At 44.0% G+C, this 27318-nt stretch overlaps 1 protein-coding gene across 2 annotated transcripts in view; it reads right to left on the reverse strand.

The window, feature by feature from the left end:
* LOC118384066 (transforming growth factor beta receptor type 3-like) overlaps positions 1–27318 on the reverse strand; it is a 143685-nt gene that overhangs the window by 39496 nt on the left and 76871 nt on the right. For both annotated transcript variants that reach the window (XM_035770443.2, XM_052460748.1), the window contains exons 5-7: positions 12894–13077; positions 4762–4924; positions 3858–4005 (exon numbers count right to left, since the gene is read on the reverse strand). In XM_035770443.2, coding sequence (XP_035626336.2) covers positions 3858–4005; positions 4762–4924; positions 12894–13077 — 495 coding nt within the window. The remainder of the gene's footprint in view (positions 1–3857; positions 4006–4761; positions 4925–12893; positions 13078–27318) is intronic.

The following is a 27318-nucleotide window of genomic DNA, read 5'->3' on the forward strand; positions in this document are numbered from 1 at the left end:
GTGCCATGACAACAACCTTTCCCTCAATGTCAATAAGACCAAGGAGCTGATCGTGGACTACAGGAGAAGGAGGGGAGAACACGTCCCTGTCCACATAGACAGGGCTGTTGTGGAGCTGGTTCAGAGCTTTAAATTCCTTGGCATCCACATCACTAAGGACTTAACATGGTCTACACAGACAGTTGTGAAGAGGGCACAACAGTCCTCTTTCTCCTCAGGAGGCTGAAAAGATTTAGCATGGGCTCTCGAATTCTCAGAAAGTTGTACAGCTGCACCATCGAAAGCATCTTGACTGGCTGCATCCCGGCTTGGTATGGCAAATGCACCACCATCGACCGCAAAGCGCTACAGAGGGTGATGCGGACAGTCCAGTACATCACTTGGGGCGAGCTCCCTGCCATCCAGGATCTCTATATCAGGCCAGAAAAATTGCCAAGGACTCCAGCCCCCCAAGTCATTGACTGTTTACTCTGCTACCATCTGGCAAATGGTACCGGAGCTTCGGCTGTCAGACTAACAGGCTCCAAGACAGCTTCTACCCCATGCCATAAGACTGCTAAATAGTCAAAAGAATGCTTAAAGTGATATTTGGGATTTTAACATGTTAGACCATTTTCCACTTACTTTTAGTTTTGAAGACTCACCCAGACAATTGGTTTGATCAGACTTCCATTCCTGAAATTTCTTTGGCTGTCTTAGTTGCTTGCAAGAGTCAAATTGTGGTAGTGGCCAGACTCACCCCGAAAAACGCGTTTCAAAACATCTGGGCTATACAGGCATGTCAATATCGAAACACTTTTTCCACAATTACGAGCATAAATGTGCATATCCCGAACTGTGTTTACTGTTTTGCCCTTGTATTGGAACTAATTTCTATGTCACTACTACATCCGCGTGCTGCTAGTCTTGCTTAGCCACACCTCCAAATTCTATGGAGCCTGCTACTCGAGGATAGCGCACTACAGACACATCTTTCAAGCGCTACACTGCCCAAAACCATTACATCAAAATCAAAACATGTCAAAACAAATCAAAACAGTTTCAGCTGTCCGACTCAATGTCAGGAAAATAACCTCACACTCAACGTCAACAAAACTAAGGAGATGATTGTGGACTTCAGGAAACAGCAGAGGGAACACCCCCCTATCCACATCGATGGAACAGTAGTGGAGAGGGTAGCAAGTTTTAAGTTCCTCGGCATACACATCACAGACAAACTGAATTGGTCCACTCACACTGACAGCGTCGTGAAGAAGGCGCAGCAGCGCCTCTTCAACCTCAGGAGGCTGAAGAAATTTGGCTTGTCACCAAAAGCACTCACAAACTTCTACAGATGCACAATCGAGAGCATCTTGTCTCTGTATCACCGCCTGGTACGGCAACTGCTCCGCCCTCAACCGTAAGGCTCTCCAGAGGGTAGTGAGGTCTGCACAACGCATCACCGGGGGCAAACTACCTGCCCTCCAGGACACCTACACCACCCGATGTTACAGGAAGGCCATAAAGATCATCAAGGACATCAACCACCCGAACCACTGCCTGTTCACCCCGCTATCATCCAGAAGGCGAGGTCAGTACAGGTGCATCAAAGCTGGGACCGAGAGACTGAAAAACAGCTTCTATCTCAAGGCCATCAGACTGTTAAACAGCCACCACTAACATTGAGTGGCTGCTGCCAACACACTGTCATTGACACTGACCCAACTCCAGCCACTTTAATAATGGGAATCGATGGGAAATGATGTAAATATATCACTAGCCACTTTAAACAATGCTACCTTATATAATGTTACTTACCCTACATCATTCATCTCATATGCATACGTATATACTGTACTCTACATCATCGACTGCATCCTTATGTAATACATGTATCACTAGCCACTTTAACTATGCCACTTTGTTTACTTTGTCTACATACTTATCTCATATGTATATACTGTACTCGATACCATCTACTGTATGCTGCTCTGTACCATCACTCATACATCACTCAATATATACTCATATATATTCATATATCCTTATGTACATATTCTTTATCCCCTTACACTGTGTATAAGACAGTCGTTTTGGAATTGTTAGTTAGATTACTTGTTGGTTATCACTGCATTGTCGGAACTAGAAGCACAAGCATTTCACTACACTCGCATTAACATCTGCTAACCATGTGTATGTGACAAATAACATTTTATTTGATTTGATTTGGATGCATACTTTGCAGAACCATATTTATATGGGCCAGAATATACTGATGAAGAGCTTGGACAGATAGAAGCCGAGACAGAATGGGGGAAATGGCAACAGGTGATCCGGCCTGCCCCAATACATAGTGCCAGATGTAAAGTTTGGTGGAGGAGGAATAATGGTTGGGGCTAGGCCCCTTTCTTCCAGTAAAGGGAAATGTTAACGCTACAGCCTACAATTACATTTTAGATGATTCAGTGCTTCCAACTTTCTGACAATCGTTTGGGGAAGGCCCTTTCCTGTTTCAGCATGACAATGCCCCCGTGCACAACGCAAGGTTCTGACAGAAATGGTTTGTCGAGATCTGTGAGCATTTCACGGTTAAGTATTCGGCGCATGTGACAAATAATATTTGATTTGGTTATTAACTGTCATGTTAAACAGATATTTATTTTTGTAATTTATCCAAAGCAAATATGGTTAAGTGCCTTGCTCAAGGGCACATCAGCATATGTTTTTTTCTCCACGTAGTCAGCTTGGGGATTTGAACCAGCAACCTTTCAGTTACTGGCCCAACGCTCTTAACCGCTAGGCTACCTGCCAACCCATATAGGACCAAGCTGGTACTGGTACTGTCCTAGAACAGTAAACTGCAGGTCAGTAGGTAAACTGCAGGTAAACTGCCAACCTTTGTGTTAATACACGTTTGCGTTATACGCCTACCCATCCAAACACCCTACCGTTTCTGCAATCCAAACCACTCAGGTCTGGTGAAACCATAGGCAGAGCTAGGACTGGTCCCAAATGGCACCCTATTCCCATTATAGTGCACTACATTTGACCAGGGCCCATAGTACTTTGGTCAAAAGTAGTTCACTTTATAGGGAATAGAGTGTCATTTGGGATGCAACCAGGGCCTGCAGTCAGCCAGGGCCTGCAGTCAGCCAGGGCCTGCAGTCAGCCAGGGCCTGCAGTCAGCCAGGGCCTGCAGTCAGCCAGGGCCTGCAGTCAGCCAGGGCCTGCAGTCAGCCAGGGCCTGCAGTCAGCAGCGCTCATAACTCACATTATCATGGATGACAAACAGGTCAGGCTGTGAGCACAAATACTGTCTGTGATGAGCCTATGAATATGTTTTGCCCCCCTCCTCTCTTCCTCCTTTCTCCTCCTCCTTTCCCTTCCTTATTTGATGCGATGACAACCCTTAGTGCTGTCAGGGTGATATTTCACGGTTCATCCATCCCCCTCCCTCCTTCCATCCCTACATCCCCTGCAGGCAGGTTGAAACCAGGTGCCACTTCAACACTCCTCAGATTGTGACAAATGTATTGGTCAGCAACACAAAGTGGTGACATGCCTGTCTGTCTGCTGTGCCTGTCTAGTCATGTGTTGTGACATGGTTATTCTGCCTGTATCCCCTCACACCATCAGTGCCATTGTGATGTGTTACTGAGTCAGTGAAAAACATTTTGGCAGTGACAAATCTGAAAGTAGAACTACTCAATTTGAACTCAACAGTGCCGCCACTTGGTTTGCTATAAAGCTGAGGGATGGATTCTTGGGTCTCTGGAGATGGCCATTAAATAAACTGCTACTACTGAAAATCAAAACAGCTCTTTCCAAAAGGAGAGGCTGTGTTTGTTACGTTAAGAGTGACGTTCTGAGTCACGTACCACTACATTCAGTTTCCCGCTGATGCTGTGAGCCTTGATGACCCAGTTGACAGACTTCTGACACTTCAGCAGCAGCACGATGTCACGAGGCAACAGAACATCTGCCCCCAACGGCCTCAGATCAACGATCACATCCACCTGGAACGCACTGCTCAATGAGAGGGAGAGAGAGAGAGAGACATAAGAATTTTGGAAGGCCCAAAACACTCTGTATTTACATGCCTTCTCTCAGTCTGGCCAACTGATTAAGAAACTGGAAGTATTCCCAGAAAGAGGAGGACATGTGTGTAACAGACCAGACCACATAGTGGAAGTATGGTGAAATACATGTATTTCTGGGCTCTTCATGCATATACAAAGTAATCACACCACTGGAAGAGTGAGGCGATCATCTGGCAGACTGGAGGTTGCATCCCAAATGGGGAATAGTGAATAGGGTGCCAATTTGGGACAACCTCATAGACTCTGAGCCTGAGGTAGAGTTCTTAACAGAACATCATAAGGTCAATATTACCTACCCTCTTCCTTCGTATCCAAAACAAACTACCAGAGACCAGAGAGAGAGAGATCATTCTGGCCTCTTGTAATGGGGAAATTACACTGAGATCATTAAGGTTTGTGCTAAGAGTTACTGTGATCGACATAATGTGTATTATATTGACATAAAGGGCCAGTTTCCCAGTGAACAATTAAGTCTGCTCCTCGACTCAAAGCAAGCTCAATAGAGAATCTCCATCTCTTTAGTCCAGAACTAGGCCTAATCTGTGTCCAGGAAACCAGCCCAAACTAGATAAACGTGCACCCTATTTGGGTCAGACTATTTTTTTGGTTCTGGTCGTGGGCTACAGTACTGACCAGCTGGAGTTATGTTTATGTTATGGTTGTGGTGGATTACAGTACTGACCTACTAGAGTTGGGTGCTTGCAGCTCGATGATGTGGACCTCTTGGTCCTGGTCGGGTCCAGACAGGACACATCCTTTAGAGGCCTGGGACTCTACGTAGCCAGCAAGGTAGTTCAGAGAGAGGAACTTGTTGTCGATCTTGCAAGTATCGGAGAACACTGGGTCTGGAAGAGGAAAGGAGAAGGTGGGTGGATGAGATTATGAGATGAGATCATGACTCTATGTATAATTCGAACACTGGATGTGATGTGATTATACATGGTTAATCGTCAAGAGGAAGAAGCTCTGACGAACGCAGAGAGGACAATACGTAAGCTTAATATACTGAAGTGATACTGGGAATCGCTGTGTGCAAGTTTTTTTAAACTTTCAAGATGATTACTCATGAGCAAATGGGTGAGTATTTACACTACAGTTTGTTCAGCCAACGTTTTGAGATATCTAAACTAGAGGTCGATACCGATTTATTGGAGGACCAAATAAGTCGATACCGATTAATCGGCCGATTTGTAATTTTTTTACATGTATTTGTAATAATGACAATTACAACAATACTGAATGAACACTTATTTTAACTTAATATAATACATTAATAAAATCAATTTAGCCTCAAGTAAATAATGGAACATGTTCAATTTGGTTTAAATAATGCAAAAACAAAGTGTTGGAAAAGAAAGTAAAAGTGCAATATGTGCTATGTAAGAAAGTTAACGTTTAAGTTCCTTGCTCAGAACATATGAAAGCTGGTGGTTCCTTTTAACATGAGTCTTCAATATTCCCAGGTAAGAAGTTTTAGGTTGTAGTTATTATAGGAATTATAGGACTATTTCCCTCTATACCATTTGTATTTCATTAACCTTTGACTATTGGATGTTCTTATAGGCACTTTAGTCTTGCAAGTGTAACAGTATAGTTTCCGTCCCTCTCCTCACTCCTCCCTGGGCTCGAACCAGCAACACAACGACAACAGCCACCATCGAAGCAGCGTTACCCATGCAGAGCAAGGGGAACAACTACTAGAAGGCTCAGAGCGAGTGACTTTAGAAACGCTATTAGCGCGCGCTAACTAGCTAGCCATTTCACTTCGGTTACACCAGCCTCATCTCGGGAGTTGATAGGCTTGAAGTCATAAACAGCGCAATGCTTGACGCACAACGAAGAGCTGCCTGCTAAACGCACGAAAGTGCTGTTTGAATGAATGTTTACGTGCCTGCTTCTGCCTACTACCGCTCAGTCAGATACTTAGATACTTGTATGCTCAGTCAGATTATATGCAACACAGGACACGCTAGATAATATCTAGTAATATCATCAACCATGTGTAGTTAACTAGTGATTATGATTGATTATTTTTTAGAAGATAAGTTTAATGCTAGCTAGCAACTTACCTTGGCTTACTGCATTCGCGTAACAGGCATTCTCCTTGTGGAGTGCAACGAGCGACAGGCAGGTCGTTATTGCGTTGGACTAGTTAACTGTAATGTTGCAAGATTGGATCCCCCAAGTTGACAAGGTGAAAATCTGTCGTTCTGCCCCTGAACAAGGCAGTTAACCCACCACTAGGCCGTCATTGAAAATAAGAATGTGTTCTTAACTGACTTGCTTAGTTAAATAATGGTATAAAAACATATATTTTTGGTGGTGGTCCTTCTGTAGCTCAGTTGGTAGAGCATGGTGCTTGTAACGCCAGGGTAGTGGGTTCGATCCCCGGGACCACCCATACGTAGAATGTATGCACACATGACTGTAAGTCGCTTTGGATAAAAGCGTCTGCTAAATGGCATATATTATTATTATTATTATTATATTATATATATATATATATAAATGAAAAAAATCAGCAACTCGGCGCCCAAAAATACCGATTTCCAATTGTTAAGAAAACTTGAAATCGACCCTAATTAATCTACCATTCCGATTTAATCGGTCGGCCTCTAATCTAAACACTTTGGGATTGCTGGTAAAAGACAGGGACATACAGACAGGTTTAGCATTGAACACTATTATTCAGGTTCTGACAAAATTAAGGCCAATATGTTTTGAAAATACATTTTGAACAATATCAGTCATAAACACGTCCAATCAGTAATTTCTGTCAGGTTTCCCACCATTCTAAATATTATTATACTCCATCCAACTGCCCAGGCATGCAATCTCTTCTCCATTTTTTTAGAGGAATCACAAGACAGATGCTTCCTTATTTGGCAAACAAGGTCTTGGACAGTAGTGAGGTTTAGAGAATATAAAGTAAAAGTTTGGCACCTTCCTCTCCAAACCTCCTCATGACACTTTGAAGAGCTGAGGATGAGTGTGTGTGTGTGTGTGTGTGTGTGTGTCTCTCTCCTCTCCTCCAAGTGACTAAGAACATGGAGAGCACAGAACATGGAGAGCACAAAACAAAGGCCTGAGGTGTATGTTTCATGATTAACTACTCGTGGTGTGATTCTGATAACGTTCAGGAATTCAAGTCCTTTTGTTCACCCGACCTAGAATACCGACCTCACAATCAAATGCAGACCGTATTACCTCCCAAGAGATTTATCTTTGGTTATAGTACCAGCCGTGTATATTCCCCTTCAAGCCGATACCACGACAGCCCTCAAGGAACTACACCTGACTTTGTGCAAACTGAAAACCACAAATCTTGAAGACGCATTTATTGTAGCTGGGGGCTTTTAAAAAATGAATCTGAAGAAAAAGATACAGAAGTTCTATTAACACATTGCCTGTACAACTCGCACTTCAAAAACTATTGACCATTGTAGCCATCCCAGAAGGGAGAGAAACAAAGGCCCTCCCCCAACCTCAGTTTGGCAAATCAGATCACGACTCCATTCTTCTCCTCCCTTCCTATAGGCAGACACTCAAACAGGAAGTACCTAGGCTAAGGTCTATTCAACGCTGGTCTGACCAATCAGAATCCATGCTTCAAGATTTTATTTGAGCATGTGTACTGGGATATGTTCTGGGTTGCTTCTGAGAATATCATTGACGTATACACTGACACAGTGACTGAGTTAATCAGGAAGTGTGTAGGGGATGTTGTTCCCACTGACTGTTAAAATCTTCCCAAATCAAAAAGCATGGATAGATGGCAGCATTCACGCAAAACTGAAACCACGAACCACCGCATTTAACCATTGCAAGGTGACCGGGAATATGGTTGAATAAAAAACAGTGCAGTTATGCACTCCGTAAGGCAATCAAACAAGCAAAACGTCAGTACAGAGACAAAGTGGAGTTGTAATTCAACACGAGATCTATGTGGCAGGGACTCCAGACAATCACGGACTACAAAGGGAAAACCAGCCACGTCGTGGACATCTTGCTTCTGGACAAGCTAAACACCTTCTTCAGCAGTTTTGATGATAACACAATGCGACCGACACAGGCCACTCCTGAGGAGTGTGGGCTCTCATTCTCTGAGTAAGACATTTAAGTGTGTTAACCCTTGCAAGGCTGCCAGCCCAGATTGCATCCCTAGCCATATCCTGGCTGGAGTGTTTACGGACATATTCAATCTCTCTCTATCCCAGTCAGCTATCCCCATTTGCTTCAAGATGTCCACCATTGTTCCTGTATCCAAGAAAGCAAAGGCAACTGAACTAAATGACTAATCGCATATAACCTCCACCTTACCTGACACCCTAGACCAATTCCCATTTGCATACCGACCCAAAAGACCCACAGACGATGCAATCGTCATCACACTGCACACTGCTCTATCCCATCTGGACAAGAGGAATACCTATGTAAGAATGCTGTTCATTGACTACAGCTCAGCCTTCAACACCATAGTACCCTCCAAGCTCATCATTAAGCTAGGGACCCTGGGTCTGAACCACGTGCAACTGGGTCCTGGACTTCCTGAGGGGCCGGTCCCTGGTGTTGAAGGTAGGAAACCTCACCTCCACTACACTGATCCTCAACACAGGGGACCCACAGCCCCCTCCTGTACTCCCTGTTCAATCTGCCTCCAACTCAATCATCAAGTTTGTAGACGACATAACAGTAGTAGGCCTGATTACCAACAATGACGAGACAGCCTACAGGGAGGACGTGAGGGACCTTGCGGAGTGGTTCCAGGAAAATAACCTCTCCCTCAACTTCAACAAAACAAAAAGCTGATTGTGGACTCCATGAGACAGCAGGGAAGCAGTGAAGAAGGTGAAAAGCTTCAAGTTCCAAGGCACACACATCACTGACATGGTCTGAAATGGTCCACCCACACAGATAGTGTGGTGAAGAAGGCGCAACAGCGCAACTTCAACCTCAGGAGGCTGAAGATATTTTGCCCCTAATTTTGCCCCTAAGACTCTTACAAATGTTGACAGATGGCCATTGAGAGCATCCTATCAGGCTGTATCACTGCCTGGTATCCCGCTCTCCAGAGGGTGGTGCAGTCTGCCCAACGCATCACCGGGGGCAAACTACCTGCCCTCCAGGACACCTACAGCACCCGATGTCACATGAAGGCCGAAAAGATTATCAAGGACATCAACCACCTCAGCCAAGGCCTGTTCCCCCCGCTATCATCCAGTAGGTGAGGTCAGAACAGGAGCATCAAAGCTCAGACCGAGAGACTAAAAAACAGCTTCTATCTCAAGACTGTATGGTGTTAAATGCCGAGCTGTAGTCGATGAACAGCATTCTCACATAGGTATTCCTCTTGTCCAGATGGGTTAGGGCAGTGTGCAGTGTGGTTGAGATTGCATCGTCTGTGGACCTATTTGGGCGGTAAGCAAATTGGAGTGGGTCTAGGGTGTCAGGTAGGGTGGAGGTGATATGGTCCTTGACTAGTCTCTCAAAGCACTTCATGATGACGGAAGTGAGTGCTACGGGGCGGTAGTCGTTTAGCTCAGTTACCTTAGCTTTCTTGGGAACAGGAACAATGGTGGACCTCTTGAAGCATGTGGGAACAAAAGACTGGGATAGGGATTGATTGAATATGTCCGTAAACACACTAGCCAGCTGGTCTGCGCATGCTCTGAGGTCGCGGCTGGGGATGCCGTCTGGGACTGCAGCCTTGCGAGGGTTGACACGTTTAAATGTTTTCCTCACGTCGGCTGCAGTGAAGGAGAGTCCGCATGTTTTAGTTGCGGGCCGTGTCAGTGGCACTGTATTGTCCTCAAAGCGGGCAAAAAAGTTATTTAGTCTGCCTGGGAGCAAGACATCCCGGTCCGTGACGGGGCTGGTTTTCTTTTTGTAATCCGTGATTGACTGTAAACCCTGCCACATACCTCTTGTGTCTGAGCCGTTGAATTGAGATTCTACTTTGTCTCTATACTGACGCTTAGCTTGTTTGATTGCCTTGCGGAGGGAATAGTTACACTGTTTGTATTCGGTCATGTTTCCTTCCAGTCACCTTGCCCTGATTAAAAGCAGTGGTTCGCGCTTTCAGTTTCACGCGAATGCTGCCATCAATCCACGGTTTCTGGTTTGGGAATGTTTTAATCGTTGCTATGGGAACGACATCTTCAACGCACGTTCTAATGAACTCACTCACCGATTCAGCGTATTCGTCAATGTTGTTGTCTGACGCAATACGGAACATATCCCAGTCCACGTGATGGAAGCAGTCTTGGAGTGTGGAATCAGATTGGTCGGACCAGCGTTGAACAGACCTCAGCGCGGGAGCTTCTTGTTTTAGTTTCTGTCTGTAGGCAGGGATCAACAAAATGGAGTCGTGGTCAGCTTTTCCGAAAGGAGAGCGGGGCAGGGCCTTATATGCTTCGCGGAAGTTGGAATAGCAATGATCCAAGGTTTTTCCAGCCCTAATAATGAAGAGATCAGAACTAACAAACATGGAATCATGTCTTAACCAAAAGTGTTAAACAAATGTAAATATTTTATACTTGAGATTCTTCAAAGTAGCCACCCTTGATGACAGCTTTGCACACTCTCAGCCAGCTTCATGAGGTAGTCACCTGGGATGCATTTCAATTAACAGGTGTGCCTTGGTCAAAATTACACAAATGAACTTTTAAGAAGAAAGAAAGTGATGGAGTGCTGCATCAGATGACCTAGCCTCCACAATCACACGACCTCAACCAAATTGAGATGGTTTAGGATGTAACAGAATTTCTAGTAGCATGGATCAGACCAATGTGCAGCGTGGTAAGTGTCCATAATGATATAATTAATAAATCAACAAAATAACAAAAGTACAAACAAACGACCGAAACAGTCCCATATGGTGAAAACACAGGATACAACCACCCACAAAACACAATAGAAAACAGGCTACCTAAATATGGCTCCCAATCAGAGACAATGACTGACACCTGCCTCTGATTGAGAACCATACTAGGCCAAACACATAGAACATAACAACAGAACAAAACATAGAAAACAACAGAATGCCCACCCCAACTCATGCCCTGACCAACTAAAATAAAGACATAAAAAAGGAACTAAGGCCAAAACGTGACATGGGATGAGTTGGATAGCAGAGTGAAGGAAAAGCAGCCAACAAGTGCTCAGCATATGTGAGAACTCCTTCAAGACTGTTGGAAAAGCATTCCAGGTGAAGCTGGTTGAGAGAGTGCCAATAGTGTGCAAAGATGTCATCAAAGCAAAGGTTGGCTACTTTGAAAAATATAAAATATTTAACACGTTTTTGGTTTAAAATTTTAAAAAAGAAAGAAAAACCCAGGAATGAGTAGGTGTGTACAAACTTCTAAAAGTTAAATAATTGAATTAAAAAATATATAACTATTAAGATGAGCAATGTCGGAGTCCTAATATTTCTAGATTTCTTAATTCCATTATTTTACTTTGTGTGTACTGTTGTGAATTGATAGATATTACTGCACTGTTGGAGCAAGGAACACAAGCATTTTGCTACACCCGAAATAATATCTGCTAAATATGTGTATGTGACCAATAGAATTTTATTTGATTTTGACATAATGCTGCAATGTGTAATGGAGCCATTACTCCACTCCACTCCTGGCAGTAACTGTGATATTGTCTTGCATTGAAAGATAGGAGAACTGTTAACGACTATCTATCTGGATGTTGACGAAGTTGAAAGTGCTGTCGGTTCGGTTTCTAAAGGACCAGTGGGGAGTGAAACAGTGAAGGAAGGAGTGAAGCATGGCTTCAATGGATCAATCACACAACATCCCTTGAGGAGCCCTGGACTTCCAACAGCCAGCCTCCCTATTACAGTAACTCTACTGACTGGTTGAGAGGAGATGAGGCCCCCAATGTCTGCTTTTGCTCAAGACACCTCTTCACAGTTTTTTCCACTTACAGCTCATAGTTATCAAGGAACATCTCACATTCCCTAAACCCATTAATGCCTTCGACAGTTTAGTTTACTACAAACTTTGCTGCTCAGAAGAGATCTTCCTATAGACACAAGTTGAGGAGCAAGGCCCCTATCATCTTACTAAACAGCAGCTTGAGGAGTTAAGTAGGAGATAATATGATAAATAGATCTCTCTCGTGTATTTGACTAAACCTGCTTGAAGACTTGAATAGCAAGAAACAGTCCCATGTTTGATCTCCTCAGTCTACAAATTTGGTTCTTGTTTCATCAACTTTGGTACAACTCTGCCACTTCCCTCTTTTTCTCAGAGTACACAGGACTAGTCTATCAGGCCTCAAATATGGCAGCAGGCCTACACACAAGCCAGCAATCAGAGCAGCGATCCCTCACAAACCTACTACGCATTTCCATCAGTCACTTCTTCCTCACTCCACTGACTGGGCTCATGGTCAAAAAAGAAAAGTGACAAGCAAGGAAAGCAAGGTGCCAGATTACAAAATAAAGAAATTCTATGTGCACCTGAAGGTTGGCTAGTGGAACTGAGAAGTCAGAAAACAGAGTGTGTGCTCTGCTACTGTATGGCCTCCATTAAAAATGACTGACTGAGTAGGAACCCCTTAATTAAGGTTTAGTGGCGAAGAAAAGGCCTGTCACAAGGCAAAGAAAATATACAGTTAGTGAAATTAGGTGTAAAAGTCCCCAGGCATTCTAAACGAGAATGTGGCACACATTCTCCCACTTTGATGTATGGTTTCACCTGAAACCAATGGTTATCCTACAGAAAGGACAGCCAAAGATCCCTTTATGGTTCTAGGTACCACCTTTTTCCATACTGTCCCTCTAACAGTAAAACACACCTTCTCCCACTTTGATGTAGATGTCCAGGGAAATCTTGAGTTCGGAGAAGGAGGTAACGGCTCTGTACTTCTTGGTGGCCCAGTTGAGGAGGTGTTCGTTGCCATGGGGAAGTACCTCCTTCTGAACATGACAGTGGAGGGAGAAGTTCCCTGGAGGGAAGTGGACATCAGATCCCCCAGATACCTGGAGGAAGGAGAGATACAACAATGTTATAGACAGTCAGTAAGAGAGACACCATGGCTTTACAGACAGACATACAGTGCACTTTTCATCAAGAGACATAACCCTGAGACATGGCTGTAGTGTGTTAGGAGTCATACTGTAGGAGTCTACAGCTATGTATCAGCACAACACAAGACACAGGGAATTGGACCACTGAGGTTTCAGATAGCTGGAGGGTTGAGAGACACAATGAGATTACAGACAGACACTGTACGTCAGAAGAAATAGCCCCAAGACATGGCTGTAGGCTGCTATGGCATTACAGTAGGTGTAATAAGACTCATAGTCAGTTATAGGAGTCTACAGCCTTGTCTCAGGGCTAAAGGAACCACAGAGGAACATCACTTTGCCGGTGAGAGAAAAGAGCTGAAGGTAAGGATTCCACAGAATGACTGTGATACAGTAGGTTTCTGTATGACACTATGGCCCGGTTTCCCAGCCACAAATAAAACCTAGTCCTGGACTAAATAGCAAGCTCAATGGAGAATCTCCATTGGAAATTATTTTTAGTTTAGAACAAGGCTTAATTAGTGTCGAAAAACCTGACCCTAGCTGGAACATTTGAAAATGGTGGGAGGCAACTCAGCTGTCTAGAGAGACTAAGGCTTAATCAGTGTGTGGGAAACCGGTGCTAAGAGACTCTAAAGCATTATGGACCTAGGGAGACAAAACACAGAGATACCATAGGAACAGTAATATGGTGTGGGGATTTACAGTATCGGTATATCTAGTCCAGAGAGCAATAAGCATTGATTTAATATTATAGGGATGATTTTTGATAGTCTAATCTACATCAAATAACTTTTTATTATTTTTTGCAGTCTCCATTTCAGCTACTGAAGGAACTACATGTATAGTGTTACGGAGGACATAAAATGGTAAGCTACCACAAGGTAGCTGTGATATACTGTTCAGAAGCTGTATTTTCTATTGGGCTCATGGTTTCAAGACTTTCACTCACGACGACTTCTTCGTTGATAAAGATATGCACATAACTCCATTCTGTATTGATATGTTCATCCACTTTTTGGGAAAAGAACAAATTCGAGACAATAAAAGTAAAGGCCTGCAGAGAGGCAAACAAAAAAAGAGATGAACAGACCTTTCCAAATGTAAAACTTCCATCTAAACTTTGCGCAAACACATCTTTCACACCATCCCCATTCATTATTTTAAGACCTCGCAATGTTCTCTCCTTATTTTCACACAAGGTCCCCTTGCACAATAAGGTGTCTTGTTTCTACTGTTTATCAAAATGGCAGCAAACACCTGGAGTAGTATGGAGCTGTCTGTCATGAATGTAGCTAGCAGATACACACACGCACGTGATTGCATTTGCACAAACACTTATCTGTCTTCATAGGTAACACATGTGCAAGATGCGCGTGTCTGTGTATGCATGCTCACACACACACACACACACACACAATAACTCAGAGGTACAAAAGAAAGAGACAACTTTTATCAATGCAGTATGTTTGTTTGGCGTTGCCATTGGGGATCATCTCAAAGTAGATCATTTTGCCATATTAGAGCCGGCTGAGAGTGGGATGATACAATGAGACGCAGCCTAAGCCTAGGTAGGTAAAAAAGTGTGAGAGCACAAAACCCAGCTGTAATATGCAGAGTCAAAAGCAGAAGAAGAAAATGTGAGCTGAGCCCACAATGAAATGCTGGTTTGTCTTCTGACAGAAAGGGAAGGAGGGATTGAGGAAGGGATGGAGGGAAAGATACAAACTTGGCATGTGTGAGTGTGTGTGTGCATGTGCAGAGAAAAAGAGACCACCCCTTTTGGTTCTTAATGGACCTCGACCCATATGCTTCATTTCAGAGGGATAAACATTCACATGCGCTGAAAAACCTACTACTGACTGTAGTACAACTGTGAGCAGGGCTGAGCATCCCAGGCCAGTCGGCGGCTCCAACACATAGTCTCGTCTAGATAGCCTACCTCATTATATTTCCATACTTGTCATTCTTATTACCAAGGCCTCCAATGTAAAGTGGGGGGCAGCTGACAACATGCTGCCTGGCAGGCCAAATTAAAACATTAACTCATAGAACTAAATTGATAGAGCGTAGTGCTGAATGGACCATTTCCCTAAAGCATAGGTGGACATATAGGATCATTACGATCATTCACACTTTGTTGCCTTCCCCAGATTTTGGTTAATAGGAATTTTACAAAGAGGGGGGAGAGGAAAGCAAAAACACAAGAATCTACTGCAACGTTAGTTAATTTTTCAGATCATGGTGTCCATTTGTTTGTGTGAAAATTAGTTACATTATCTCTGTTATCTCTCCATCCCTATTTGGAGCTCCAGACAGAGAGGTTCTCCATTCCCCAAACACACACACACGCACGTACGCAAACACACACAAACACTAGCCAACACTATCTGCCTGACCCCTGGCCTCTCCTCTATGTTCCTGGCATTGTCACCACAGATAATAAATTCCAAAACCAGGGAGACGAACACTGTCGAAGAATTCACCGCGAGGGTAGATATTTATTTTTAGCAATAACGTTTACTAAGACTATGGAAAAAAAAAAAAAAACTTAAGTAGAGAAAGATGGAGCACCGTGCCATTGCCTGACTGCCTCACCTAAGCTATCAAAAGTGAAATAGAGCAATGGAGGAACGCTGAGCAAAGAGAGGGAAGGAGGAAGAGGAGGAAGGGGTTTACTTTGGGAAACCTTCCCAAGCTCAGCAGAGTTTATCAATTTAATTGTGGAAATATGACTGTAATTAGTCTTAAAGAATTAGTGGGGGAAGCCTGAAACCCCAAATTAGCTCCAGGCCTTTACATGGTGATTTGACACCTCAATAATATGATATGGGAATATGAAAGAAGAGACTCGGAGAGACCCACTTTCGGATTCGACCAGTTAGCTGAGGGAAAGAGAGAGAGAAAGAAAGAGAGAGAGGAGGGATTTTGAGATTTAAAAAAAAATGGAATATATGAGTAATGTTTTTATCAAAGACTTGAAAGTTTGAAGAAAGTAATTGCCACTAGCATCCACTTTTACAAGAACACAAACTGTGAAGCCAGCACTTGCATGAGAACTGCTTGAAAATGTAAAAGCAATGCTATTCTTAATTTTTCCACTCCCAGAGTATCAACAATACTTCAACGTAGTGCTATATGCATAGACATCAATGACTGACACAATGTGACGATTAACTCAATGATTCATACAATTCACAGAACATACATTTTTGTCTTTATATTGTGCCTACTGTCATAGGCATGTACGCTGCTCGTTGCCTTGTGCTTCTTATCACCCCGTTCTCCCTGAAAAGAAGAGGAGGATATGACTAAACATGCAGAGAGAGAAAGGGCCTTATTCCTAAACTTTATCCCTGAACACATAAATCATTGTTGTTTATATTTCCTCTGCTCACAAACAGACCCAGACAGACAGACAAACAGACTACCTTAGTCCTGGGTTCGCTGTATCATATGCCTTAACACCTAACGCACCCAAGCATGGCCTGTCTGTCTGTCTGGCCTCTTTCTGTTGGTCTGGAATCAGCTCAGGTCTGCACTCAGAGGTGAGCGCCGGGGAACTTTGCAAAGCCAAAAGATAACCTCATTCTACCAAACTGAGCATGGAGTTAATCTCCAATGAGGAGTTCTTGGGCAGTTCAAAGCCAAATATAAGGGTACTTGAGTATAACCAGGGATGGAACTCTAGTCTGGAACATTTTCTACAAGCCCAATATGAAAAATACTCGCCTCTGGCAAGCGTGCTAACCTAATTTCCATGGCTATAACACAATTGGAAGGGTCATATCTGTTGAAAAAGCATTTGGCATCCTCAACTGTTCAGCAGAACATGCAACGTGACACGATTAAATACTACCCACACTTTCAAAGAGATTTTTTGACAATCCACTCATGTTTACCTAACAGCCATAGAGAGCTAAGCCTGCTTACTGTAACATTGGTCCCTTGCTTCTCTCCGCAAAGTTTAAAACCCAACAATAACATGTGCATGCTGCCCAGTACCCTGCATGGTCTGTGGCGTTTTAAAAGCATATTTGCCTGTGGTTGGTTTCCTGGCCTCTCTGCCTATGTGTGTGAGTCTACATATTACTTCCATATGTGCCAGTTGTGGTGAGGGGAGAGGAGAGACGCCATGCCAAATATTTTATATTCATTATCAGAGAGCTGCAATCCTACTACCTAAGCAACACCCACAGTAAAGCACAACCTGAGAAAACACCATGTCTGTTTGGAGAGACAGAGAGGGGATGTGAGATAATAGGAGCGTGCTCTAATGCAGATTGTATAAATGAGATAAATGGTTTTGTGGGTGATTTGATCTGGTCTCTCAAGACTGGCTCCTGGATAGCTAATCAAACTCCTTGTGTGTGTGTGTGTGTGTGTGTGTGTGTGTGTGTGTGTGTGTGTGTGTGTACTGGCAGGGAGAGCTGTTGTGTAGAAAACAACACCATCTGTCTTTGCATCAAAGCCAATATTGGGCTGGCCATGGTTCCAATTAACAATTAGAGAGAGAGAGAGAGAGAGAGAGCAAAGAGAGAGAGAGAGAGAGAGAGAGAGAGAGAGAGAGAGAGAGAGAGAGAGAGAGAGAGAGAGAGAGAGAGAGAGAGAGAGAGAGAGAGAGAGAGAGAGAGAGAGAAAGAGAACGAGATTTGCACATCATAACACACTGTACATAGCCATAATATGGCATTTGAAATGTGTCTATTCCTTTGAAACTTGTGAGTATAATGTACATTTTTTATTGTTTATTTCACTTTTGTTTATTATTTATTTCACTTGCTTTGTCAATGTAAACATATTTCCCATGCCAATAAAGCTTTTTGAATTGAATTGAATGGGAGAGAGAGGGGGGAGAGGGATATACAGAGAGACAAAAAGGAAAAAGATAGAGATTTAAATCAAATAAAATGATATTTGTCACATTGGCCGAATACAACATGTGTAAACCTTACAGTGAAATGCTTACATACAAGCCCTTAACCAACAATGCTTACATACAAGCCCTTAACCAACAATGCTTACATACAAGCCCTTAACCAACAATGCTTACATACAAGCCCTTAACCAACAATGCTTACATACAAGCCCTTAACCAACAATGCTTACATACAAGCCCTTAACCAACAATGCTTACATACAAGCCCTTAACCAACAATGCTTACATACAAGCCCTTAACCAACAATGCTTACATACAAGCCCTTAACCAACAATGCTTACATACAAGCCCTTAACCAACAATGCTTACATACAAGCCCTTAACCAACAATGCTTACATACAAGCCCTTAACCAACAATGCTTACATACAAGCCCTTAACCAATAATGCTTACATACAAGCCCTTAACCAACAATGCTTACATACAAGCCCTTAACCAATAATGCTTACATACAAGCCCTTAACCAACAATGCTTACATACAAGCCCTTAACCAACAATGCTTACATACAAGCCCTTAACCAATAATGCTTACATACAAGCCCTTAACCAACAATGCTTACATACAAGCCCTTAACCAACAATGCAGTTTTAAGAAAAAATAAGTGTTAAGAAAGTGTTTAATAAATAAACTGAAGTAAACAATAAATAAATAAAAAGGAAAACAATGAAGAAAATATAAAAAATAACTAATAATTAATGAGCAACAATAAAATAACAGTAACAAGGCTATAATAATAATAATAATAATAATATATGCCATTTAGCAGACGCTTTTATCCAAAGCGACTTACAGTCATGTGTGCATACATTCTACGTATGGGTGGTCCCGGGATCGAACCCACTACCCTGGCGTTACAAGCGCCATGCTCTACCAACTGAGCTACAGGGGGAACCAGTAGAGTCTATGTGCGGGGGGGGGGGGGGCACAGGTTAGTCGAGGTAATATATACATGTAGGTAGAGGTAAAGTGACTATGCATTGATAATAAACAGAGAGTAGCAGCAATGTAAAAATGGGGGGGGTCAATGCAAATAGTCTGGGTAGCCATTTGGTTAACTGTTCAGGAGTCTTATGGCTTGGGGGTCGACGTTAAGAAGCATTTTGGACCTAGAAGAGAAGCTCCTGTACTGCTCCTGTACCGCATGACACTAGGGTGGCGAAGTAATGGCAATTTTTTGGGCCATCCCCTGACACAGCCTGGTATAGAGGTCCTACCCTCTGTAGTGCCTTGAGGTCGGAGGCCGAGCATTTGCCATACCAGGCGGTGATGCTCTCGATGGTGCAGCTGTATCATTTTTTGAGGGTCTGAGGACCCATGCCAAATCTTTTCAGTCTCCTGAGGGGGAAAAGGTGTTTCGTGCCCTCTTCATGACAGCCCCATTGATGAGAATGGGGGAATGCTCGGCCTTCCTTGCTCACATTGAGGGAGAGGTTGTTATCCTGGCACCACACTGTCAGGTCTCTGACCTCCTCCCTATAGGCTGTTTCATCTTTGTCCGTAATCAGGCAAACTTAATGATGGTGTTGGAGTCGTGCTTGGCCATGCAGTCATGGGTGAACAGGGAGTACAGGTGGGGACTGAGCACGCACCCCTTAGGGGCCCCCGCGTTGAAGATAAGCGTGGCAGATGTGTTGTTACCTACCCTTACCATATGGGGGCGGCTCGTCAGTCCAGGATCCAGTTGCAGAGGGAGGTGTGTGCGGTCCCAGGGTCCTTAGCTTAGTGATGAGCTTTGTGGGCACTATGGTGTTGAACGATGAACTGTAGTCAATGAACAGCATTCTCACATAGGTGTACCTTTTGTCCAGGTGGGAAAGGGCAATATAGAGTGCAATAGAGGTTGCGTCATCTATGGATCTGTTGGTGCGGTATGCAAATTGGAGTGGGTCTAGGGTGTCTGGGAGGATGCTGTTGATGTGAGCCATGAACACCCTTTCAAAGCTCTTCATGACTACAGACGTGTGTGCTACGTATCGGTAGTCATTTAGGCAGGTTCCCTTGGTGTTCTTGGGCACAGGGACTATGGTGGTCTGCTTGAAACATGTTGGTATTACAGACTCAGACAGGGACAGGTTGAAAATGTCAGTGAAGACACTTGCCAATTGATCAGGGCATGCTCTGAGTACACGTCTTGGTAATCCGTCTGGCCCTGGGCCTTATGAATGCTGACCTCTATAGAGAGAGTGATCACACAGTCGTCCGGAACTGCTGGTGCTCTCATTCAGTGTTACATGTCTCGAAGCATGCATAGAAGTAATTTAGCTCGTCTGGTAGGCTTGTGTCACTAGGCAGTGCACAGCTGTGCTTCCCTTTGTAGTCTGTTATAGTTTGCAAGCCCTGCCACATCCGGCGAGCTTTGGAGCCGGTGTAGTAGGACTCAATCTTAGCCCTTTATTGCCTTTTTGATGGTTTGTTGGAAGGCATAGAGGGATTTCTAATAAGCTTCCTGATCAGAGTCCCACCCCTTGAAATTGGCAGCTCTACCCTTTAGCTCAATGTTACCTGTAATCCATGGCTTCTGGTTGGGGTATGTACGTATGGTCACTGTGGGGACGACGTCATCAATGCACTTATTGATGAAGCCAGTGACTGATGTGATGTACTCCTCAATGCCATCGGAATAATCCAGGAACATATTCCAGTCTGTGCTAGAAAAACACTCCTGTAGTTTAGCATCTGCATCATCTGACCACTTCCATATGTATTGGTACTTCGTGCTTTAGTTGTTGATTGCCAATAGAAATCAGGAAGATAGAGTTATGCTCATATTTGCGAAATGGAGGGAGAGCTTTCTATGCATCTCTGTGTGTGGAGTAAAGGTGGTCTATAGTTTTTTCCCCTCTTGTTGCACATGTAACATGCTGGTAGAAATTAGGTAAAATGGATTTAAGTTTGCCTGCATTAAAGTCCCCGGCCACTAGGAGCGTCACTTCTGCATGAGCATTGTCTTGTTTTCTTATGGCCTTATAAAGCTTGTTGAGTGTAGTCTTATTGCCAGCATCGGTTTGTGGTGGTAAATAGACAGCTACGAAAAGTATAGATGAAAAATAGCAAATAGTGTGGTCTACAGCTTATCTACCTCAGGCGAGCAAAACCTCAAGACTTCATTAATATTATATTTCGTGCACCAGCTGTTATTGACAAATAGAAAGACCGCCAACCCTTGTTTTACCGGAGACAGCTGTTCTATCTTGCCGAAGCACGGAGAACCCAGCCATCTCTATGTTATCCATGTTGTCGTTCAGACACAACTCAGTGAAACATAAGATATTACAGTTAATGTCCCGTTGGTAGGATGGGCTTAAATCGGATCTCATCCAGTTTATTGTCCAATGATTGCATGTTGGCTAATAGGACTGATAGTAGAGGCGGGTTACTCACTCGCCATCTGATTGTTACAAGGCACCCTGACCTATGACCATTATACAGTATCTCTGTCTCTTCTTCATGCGAATGATGGGGATTTGGGCCTTGTCCGGTGTCTGAAGTAAATCCTTCGCATTAGACTCATTAAAGAAACCATCTTTGTTCAGTACGAGGTGAGTAATCGCTGTTCTGATATCCAGAAGCTCTTTTTGGTCATAAGAGAATAAGTTACACATAACGTGGAAAAAAAACACACAATAGCACAATTGGTTACGAGCCCGTAAAACGGCAGCCATCTCCTCTGGCATCATTAATCAATTCACACACCAAGTTCAAATAATGTAATAAAAGAAAGAAAAGAGAGGGAAAATGAGGAAGACTTGGCAAACAGAGAAAGAGCACATTCCAACATCTAAACTTTACAATGTTGCTCCATCAAAAGGCCAGAGAGAACAGAGATGTGTTTCAGATCAAACTAGTCAAACAAAGAGGCACGATAACACCATATGCAATGGAGACACAGACAAAGTCATACAGCCAAATTCCCTAAAGACATGGAAACATGCCCTCTTTCGGATTGTAATTGTCCCCTCCTGAAATTACATTGGCTTGATTTGCTGTGTCCATCTTTCATTTCATGTTAGAGTTGGTATTCTTTCATTACTCAGTACTTCTGATTGACAGGGAGTGTTGCGGAGCATGTTTACCAACAGAATGTCTGGATTTTAAAAGGCTGGAGGTTAGGAGGGTGCAGTGGGCCAACAGCAACAGTGTGTTTACCAGACAGAGCAGGGCTAAACTCCAACGGTTCCAGGGCCCATCCGTGTCTGTCTGTGGACCCTAGAATGGGGGACCAGGAAACGAGGCCTTGGCAGAGCTGTGTGTGTGTGTGTGTGTGTGTGTGTGTGTGTGTGTGTGTGTGTGTGTGTGTGTGTGTGTGTGTGTGTGTGTGTGTGTGTGTGTGTGTGTGTGTGTGTGTGTGTGTGTGTAGCAGAGCTGATGCATGGCCCATTAGCCCCAGGAAACAAGCTCTCTAATGGGGGAACAGTGTAAAGAAGGTCTGGGTCGAGGTGTTACTATAGTTTCTGTTACTCCATATATCCACCACACAGCACCATCTCTCCAACTCTCTGGAAGCTGCTAGCTGTCTCCACTAGCTCAGCCCTCACAGTGTCATAGTGTTTGTGTCAGACAGACAGTCAGACCAGTGAGAGTATGATGAGGCAAGTGTGGCTCTAGTCATGAGGATGGTGCTTTAAGCAGGGGAGATGTGGCTGCATGCAGTATGATGGAGTTTCACCTCCTCCTCCTCCTCTTCCTCCTCCTCCACATCCTCCTACAGGACAAACTGGCAGAGTGAAGCACAGACAGTGTGCAGGACAGGAAGAGTGGGTGTACATCCTTTCTTTCACCCTGTCCCATCTCATTGTCCAGTCATTGTGTGTCTGGGTTCCATGGTGGCATGTTAATGAGGCGTCCCGGTGGAGCTAACCTGAACCTGAGGAGAGCAGAGGCTCCTGGGTACCTGAACCTGAGGAGAGCAGAGGCTCTTGGGTACCTGCACCTGAGGAGAGCAGAGGCTCCTGGGTACCTGAACCTGAGGAGAGCAGAGGCTCCCGGGTACGTGAAACTGAGGCAGGCAGAGGCTCCTGGGGATCTGGTTATGGCTAAGTGCAGACAGGCTAACAGATAGGATGTACAAGGCAACTCGATCTGCGCACAGCCAGAGGGCCTGGAGCTGTCACTCAAACACACAACCCAACACTTACCTTACTTTGCCATAGCTAAGGACCAGAGTGGAACTCCACAGACAGACAGCTAATCTGGTACAGTCACTTCATTGTTAGAGTGAATGTGTCTGAATAGGACTCACGTATGACTCACGTGTATATGTGTAGCTTGCCAAGGCCATTAAGAAAATCTCACATAAACTATTTAGATGAAAATGACAAAATCTGTTTATGTGAATATATGATACTGAGGGTACATTAAAGTATCCCTGAACAGTCACCAGGGAGGAGTCCTATCCCCTTCCCTCTTCACAGTGGGAAAGATCCCATGTCTAACAAATCAAATCAAATTGTATTGGTCACATACACATGGTTAGCAGATGTTAATGCGAGTGTAGTGAAATGCTTGTGCTTCTAGTTCCGACCGTGCAGTAATACAGTAATATCTAACAAGTAATCTAACAATTTCACAACAACTACCTTATACCCACAAGTGTAAAGGAATGATTAAGAATATGTACATACAGTGGGGCAAAAAAGTATTTAGTCAGCCACCAATTGTGCAAGTTCTCCCACTTAAAAAGATGAGAGAGGCCTGTAATTTTCATCATAGGAACACTTCAACTATGACAGATAAAAATCTGAAAAAAAATCCAGAAAATCATATTGTAGGATTTTTAATGGATTTATTTCAGTTTGTCCGTGATGTGTACGCCGAGGAACTTAAAACTTTCCACCTTCTCCACTACTGTCCCGTCGATGTGGATAGGGGGGTGCTCCCTCTGCTGTTTCCTGAAGTCCACGATCATCTTCTTTGTTTTGTTGACGTTGAGTGAGAGGTTATTTTCCTGACACCACACTCTGAGGGCCCTCACCTCCTCCCTATAGGCCGTCCCGTCGTTGTTGGTAATCAAGCCTACCACTGTAGTGTTGTCTGCAAACTTGATGATTGAGTGCATGGCCACACAGTCATGGGTGAAAAGGGAGTATGGGAGAGGGCTGAGAACACACCCTTGTGGGGCCCCAGTGTTGAAGATCACGGGGTGGAGATGTTGTTTCCTACCCTCACCAACTGGGGCGGCCAGTCAGAAAGTCCAGGACCCAGTTGCACAGGGCGGGGTCGAGACCCAGGGTCTTAATGACATGTTTGGGGGTTACTATCATATTAAATGTTGAGCTGTAATCGATGAACAGCATTCTTACATAGGTATTCCTCTTTTCCAGATGGGTTAGGGCAGTGTGCAGTGTGGTTGCGATTGCGTCATCTGTGGACCTATTGGGGCGGTAAGCCAATTGGAGTGGGTCTAGGGTGTCAGGTAGGGTGGAGGTGATATGATCCTTGACTAGTCTCTCAAAGCACTTCATGATGACAGAAGTGAGTGCTTCGGGGCGATAGTCGTTTAGCTCAGTTACCTTAGCTTTCTCGTGAACAGGAACAATGGATGGCCCTCTTGAAGCATGTGGAAACAGCAGACTGGGATAGGGATTGATTGAATATGTCCCAAAACACCAGCCAGCTGGTCTGCGCATGCTCTGAGGACACGGCTGGGGATGCCAACTGGGCCGGCATCCTTGCCAAGGTTAACACGTTTAAATTGTTTTATTCACGTTGGCCTTGGTGAAGGAGAGCCCGCAGGTTTTGGTAGGGGGCAGTGTCAGTGGTACTGCATTGTCCTCAAAGCGATCAAAGAAGTTGTTTAGTTTGTATGGGAGCAAGACATGAGTGTCCACGACGGGGCTGGTTTTCTTTTTGTAGTCCGTGATTGACTGTAGACTCTGCCACATACATCTCGTGTCTGAGCTGTTGAATTGCGACTCTACTTTGTCTCTATACTAACGCTTAGCTTGTTTGATTGCCTTGCAGAGGGAATAGCTACACTGTTTGTATTTGGTCATGTTTCCGGTCGCCTTGCCATGATTAAAAGCAGTGGTTTTGCGCGAATGCTGCCATCAATCCACGGATTCTGGTTGGCAAAGGATTTAATGGTCACCGTGGGTACCACATCACCGATGCACTTGCTAATAAACTCACTCACCCTATCAACGTATATATCAATGCTAACCGGAACATATCCCAGTCCACGTGATCGAAGCAATCTTGAAGCGTGGAATCAGATTGGTTGGACCAGCGTTGAATAGACCTGAGCACGGGCGTTTCCTGTTTGAGTTTCTGTCTATAGTCTAGGAGCAACAAAATGGAGTCGTGGTCAGATTTGCCGAAAGGAGGGCGAGGGAGGGCTTTGTATGCGTCGCAGAAGCTAGAGTAGCAATGATCCAGGGTGTTGCCAGCCCGGGTCAAACATTCAATATGCTGATAAAATTTAGGGAGCCTTGTTTTCAGATTAGCCTTGTTAAAATCCCCAGCTACAATAAATGCAGGTGTCCATTTCCTCTATGTAAACTGGAAACCAGTTTACATAGAGTCCAATGAAGTTCTTTCAGGGCCGTTGAGGTGTCTGCTTGGGGGGATATACATGGCTGTAATTATGATCGAAGAGAATTCTCTTGGTAGATAATGCGGTCGGCATTTGATCGTAAGGAATTCTAGGTCAGGTGAACAAAAGGACTTGAGTTCCTGTATGTTGTTATGATCACACCATGACTCGTTAATCATAAGGCATACACCCCCTCCCTTCTTCTTACCGGAGAGATGTTTGTTTCTGTCAGCGCGATGCGTGAAGAAACCGGGTAGCTGTACTGACTCTGATAACGCATCCCGAGTGAGCCATGTTTCCGTGAAACAAAGAATGTTACAATCTCTGATGTCTCTCTGTAAGGCAACTCTTGCTCGAATTTCGTCTACCTTGTTGTCAAGAGACTGGACATTGGCGAGTAGTATACTCGGGAGCGGTGGGCGGTGTGCCCGTCTACGGAGCCTGACCAGAAGACCGCTCCTTCTGCCTCTTCTGCGGCAGCGTTGTTTTGGGTCGCCTACTGGGATCCGATCCATTGTCCTGGATGGTGGTCCAAACAGAGGATCTGCTTCAGGAAAGTTGTATTCGTGGTCGTAATGTTGGTAAGTTGACGTTGCTCCAATAGTTCCTTCCGGCAGTATATAATAAAACTTAAGATTTCCTGGGGTTAACAGTGTAAGATATACATGTTAGATACACTACAGCAAAAAGCCTAGTACTGTACTGTAGACTGTGGGCTGGGCTTTATGACTGTTGTCAGCTGTTATATGTCTGATGAGGAGACTCTGTTGACCTGTTAATGGCTCCCTCCGAGACCGCGTCCCAAATTACACCTTATTCCCATATAGTGTACTACTTTTGATCAGAGCCCAGACTACGTATAGGTAATATGTTTCCATTTGGAACACAGCCCCCGAGAAGACTGGCTCTAACTGCATGTAGAATTACAGCTCTAAAAACAGAAGCAGCCTGGATGCACATTCATCTGAATAAACTACGTCAATCTGACATGGAAATATTTCCACTTAGTACAGGAAATAACTCAATTAAAAAGGGAGCCTGGTATGTAGGTTGTTATGCTGTGTGATGTATTCACTAGGGGTGTCCGAGTGAAACCTGAGTCTGTGGTTAAGACAGATGGGTCTGTCTGGGTTCAAATACTATTTCAAATATTTCTAATTATTTTAGCATTTGCTTTTGCCTGCCTGGAGCGACAGATGGGAAGGGTTTTCACTTTTGCACTAATTCTATTGGTTCCATTGTGCCTGGCAAACTCAATCAAGCCCAGCTGATGTATTTGAAATTATTTCAAATAGTGTTTGAACCCAGGTCTGGTCTGTGATATGGCTAAAGAATGGTATCTCTGCTCAAAGTGGATGGATGTTAGCACGTCAGCTAGGTAGCTTCACATGACAACAATAATCTCACTCAACACAGAGGTGATGACGGAGATCTCGCTCTTCTCATTGCCGAAGGAGACCAAGTTCTTTTCACTGCCGAAGGTCGGATTTCAGGCTAAGCCTCTCTCTGAGAGACTGAATTTGGCTATATCTGTTATAAATGTAAAATGTTTTAGCCGTAAAGGATTTAGGTTGTGGCTTTATTGCTGAAGCTCAGCTCTCTCAGTGATCAAAATAAAGATGGCTTAATATATTTTTGAAAGACCCTGTGCGTGTGTGGTGTGCGTCAATGAGTGTCTGTTTGTGTGTGTGTTCGTGCATGAATGCGTGCATGTGTGTTG

The sequence above is a fragment of the Oncorhynchus keta genome, chromosome 1 (genome assembly GCF_023373465.1).
Source record: "Oncorhynchus keta strain PuntledgeMale-10-30-2019 chromosome 1, Oket_V2, whole genome shotgun sequence".
Lineage (NCBI taxonomy): Eukaryota > Metazoa > Chordata > Actinopteri > Salmoniformes > Salmonidae > Oncorhynchus > Oncorhynchus keta.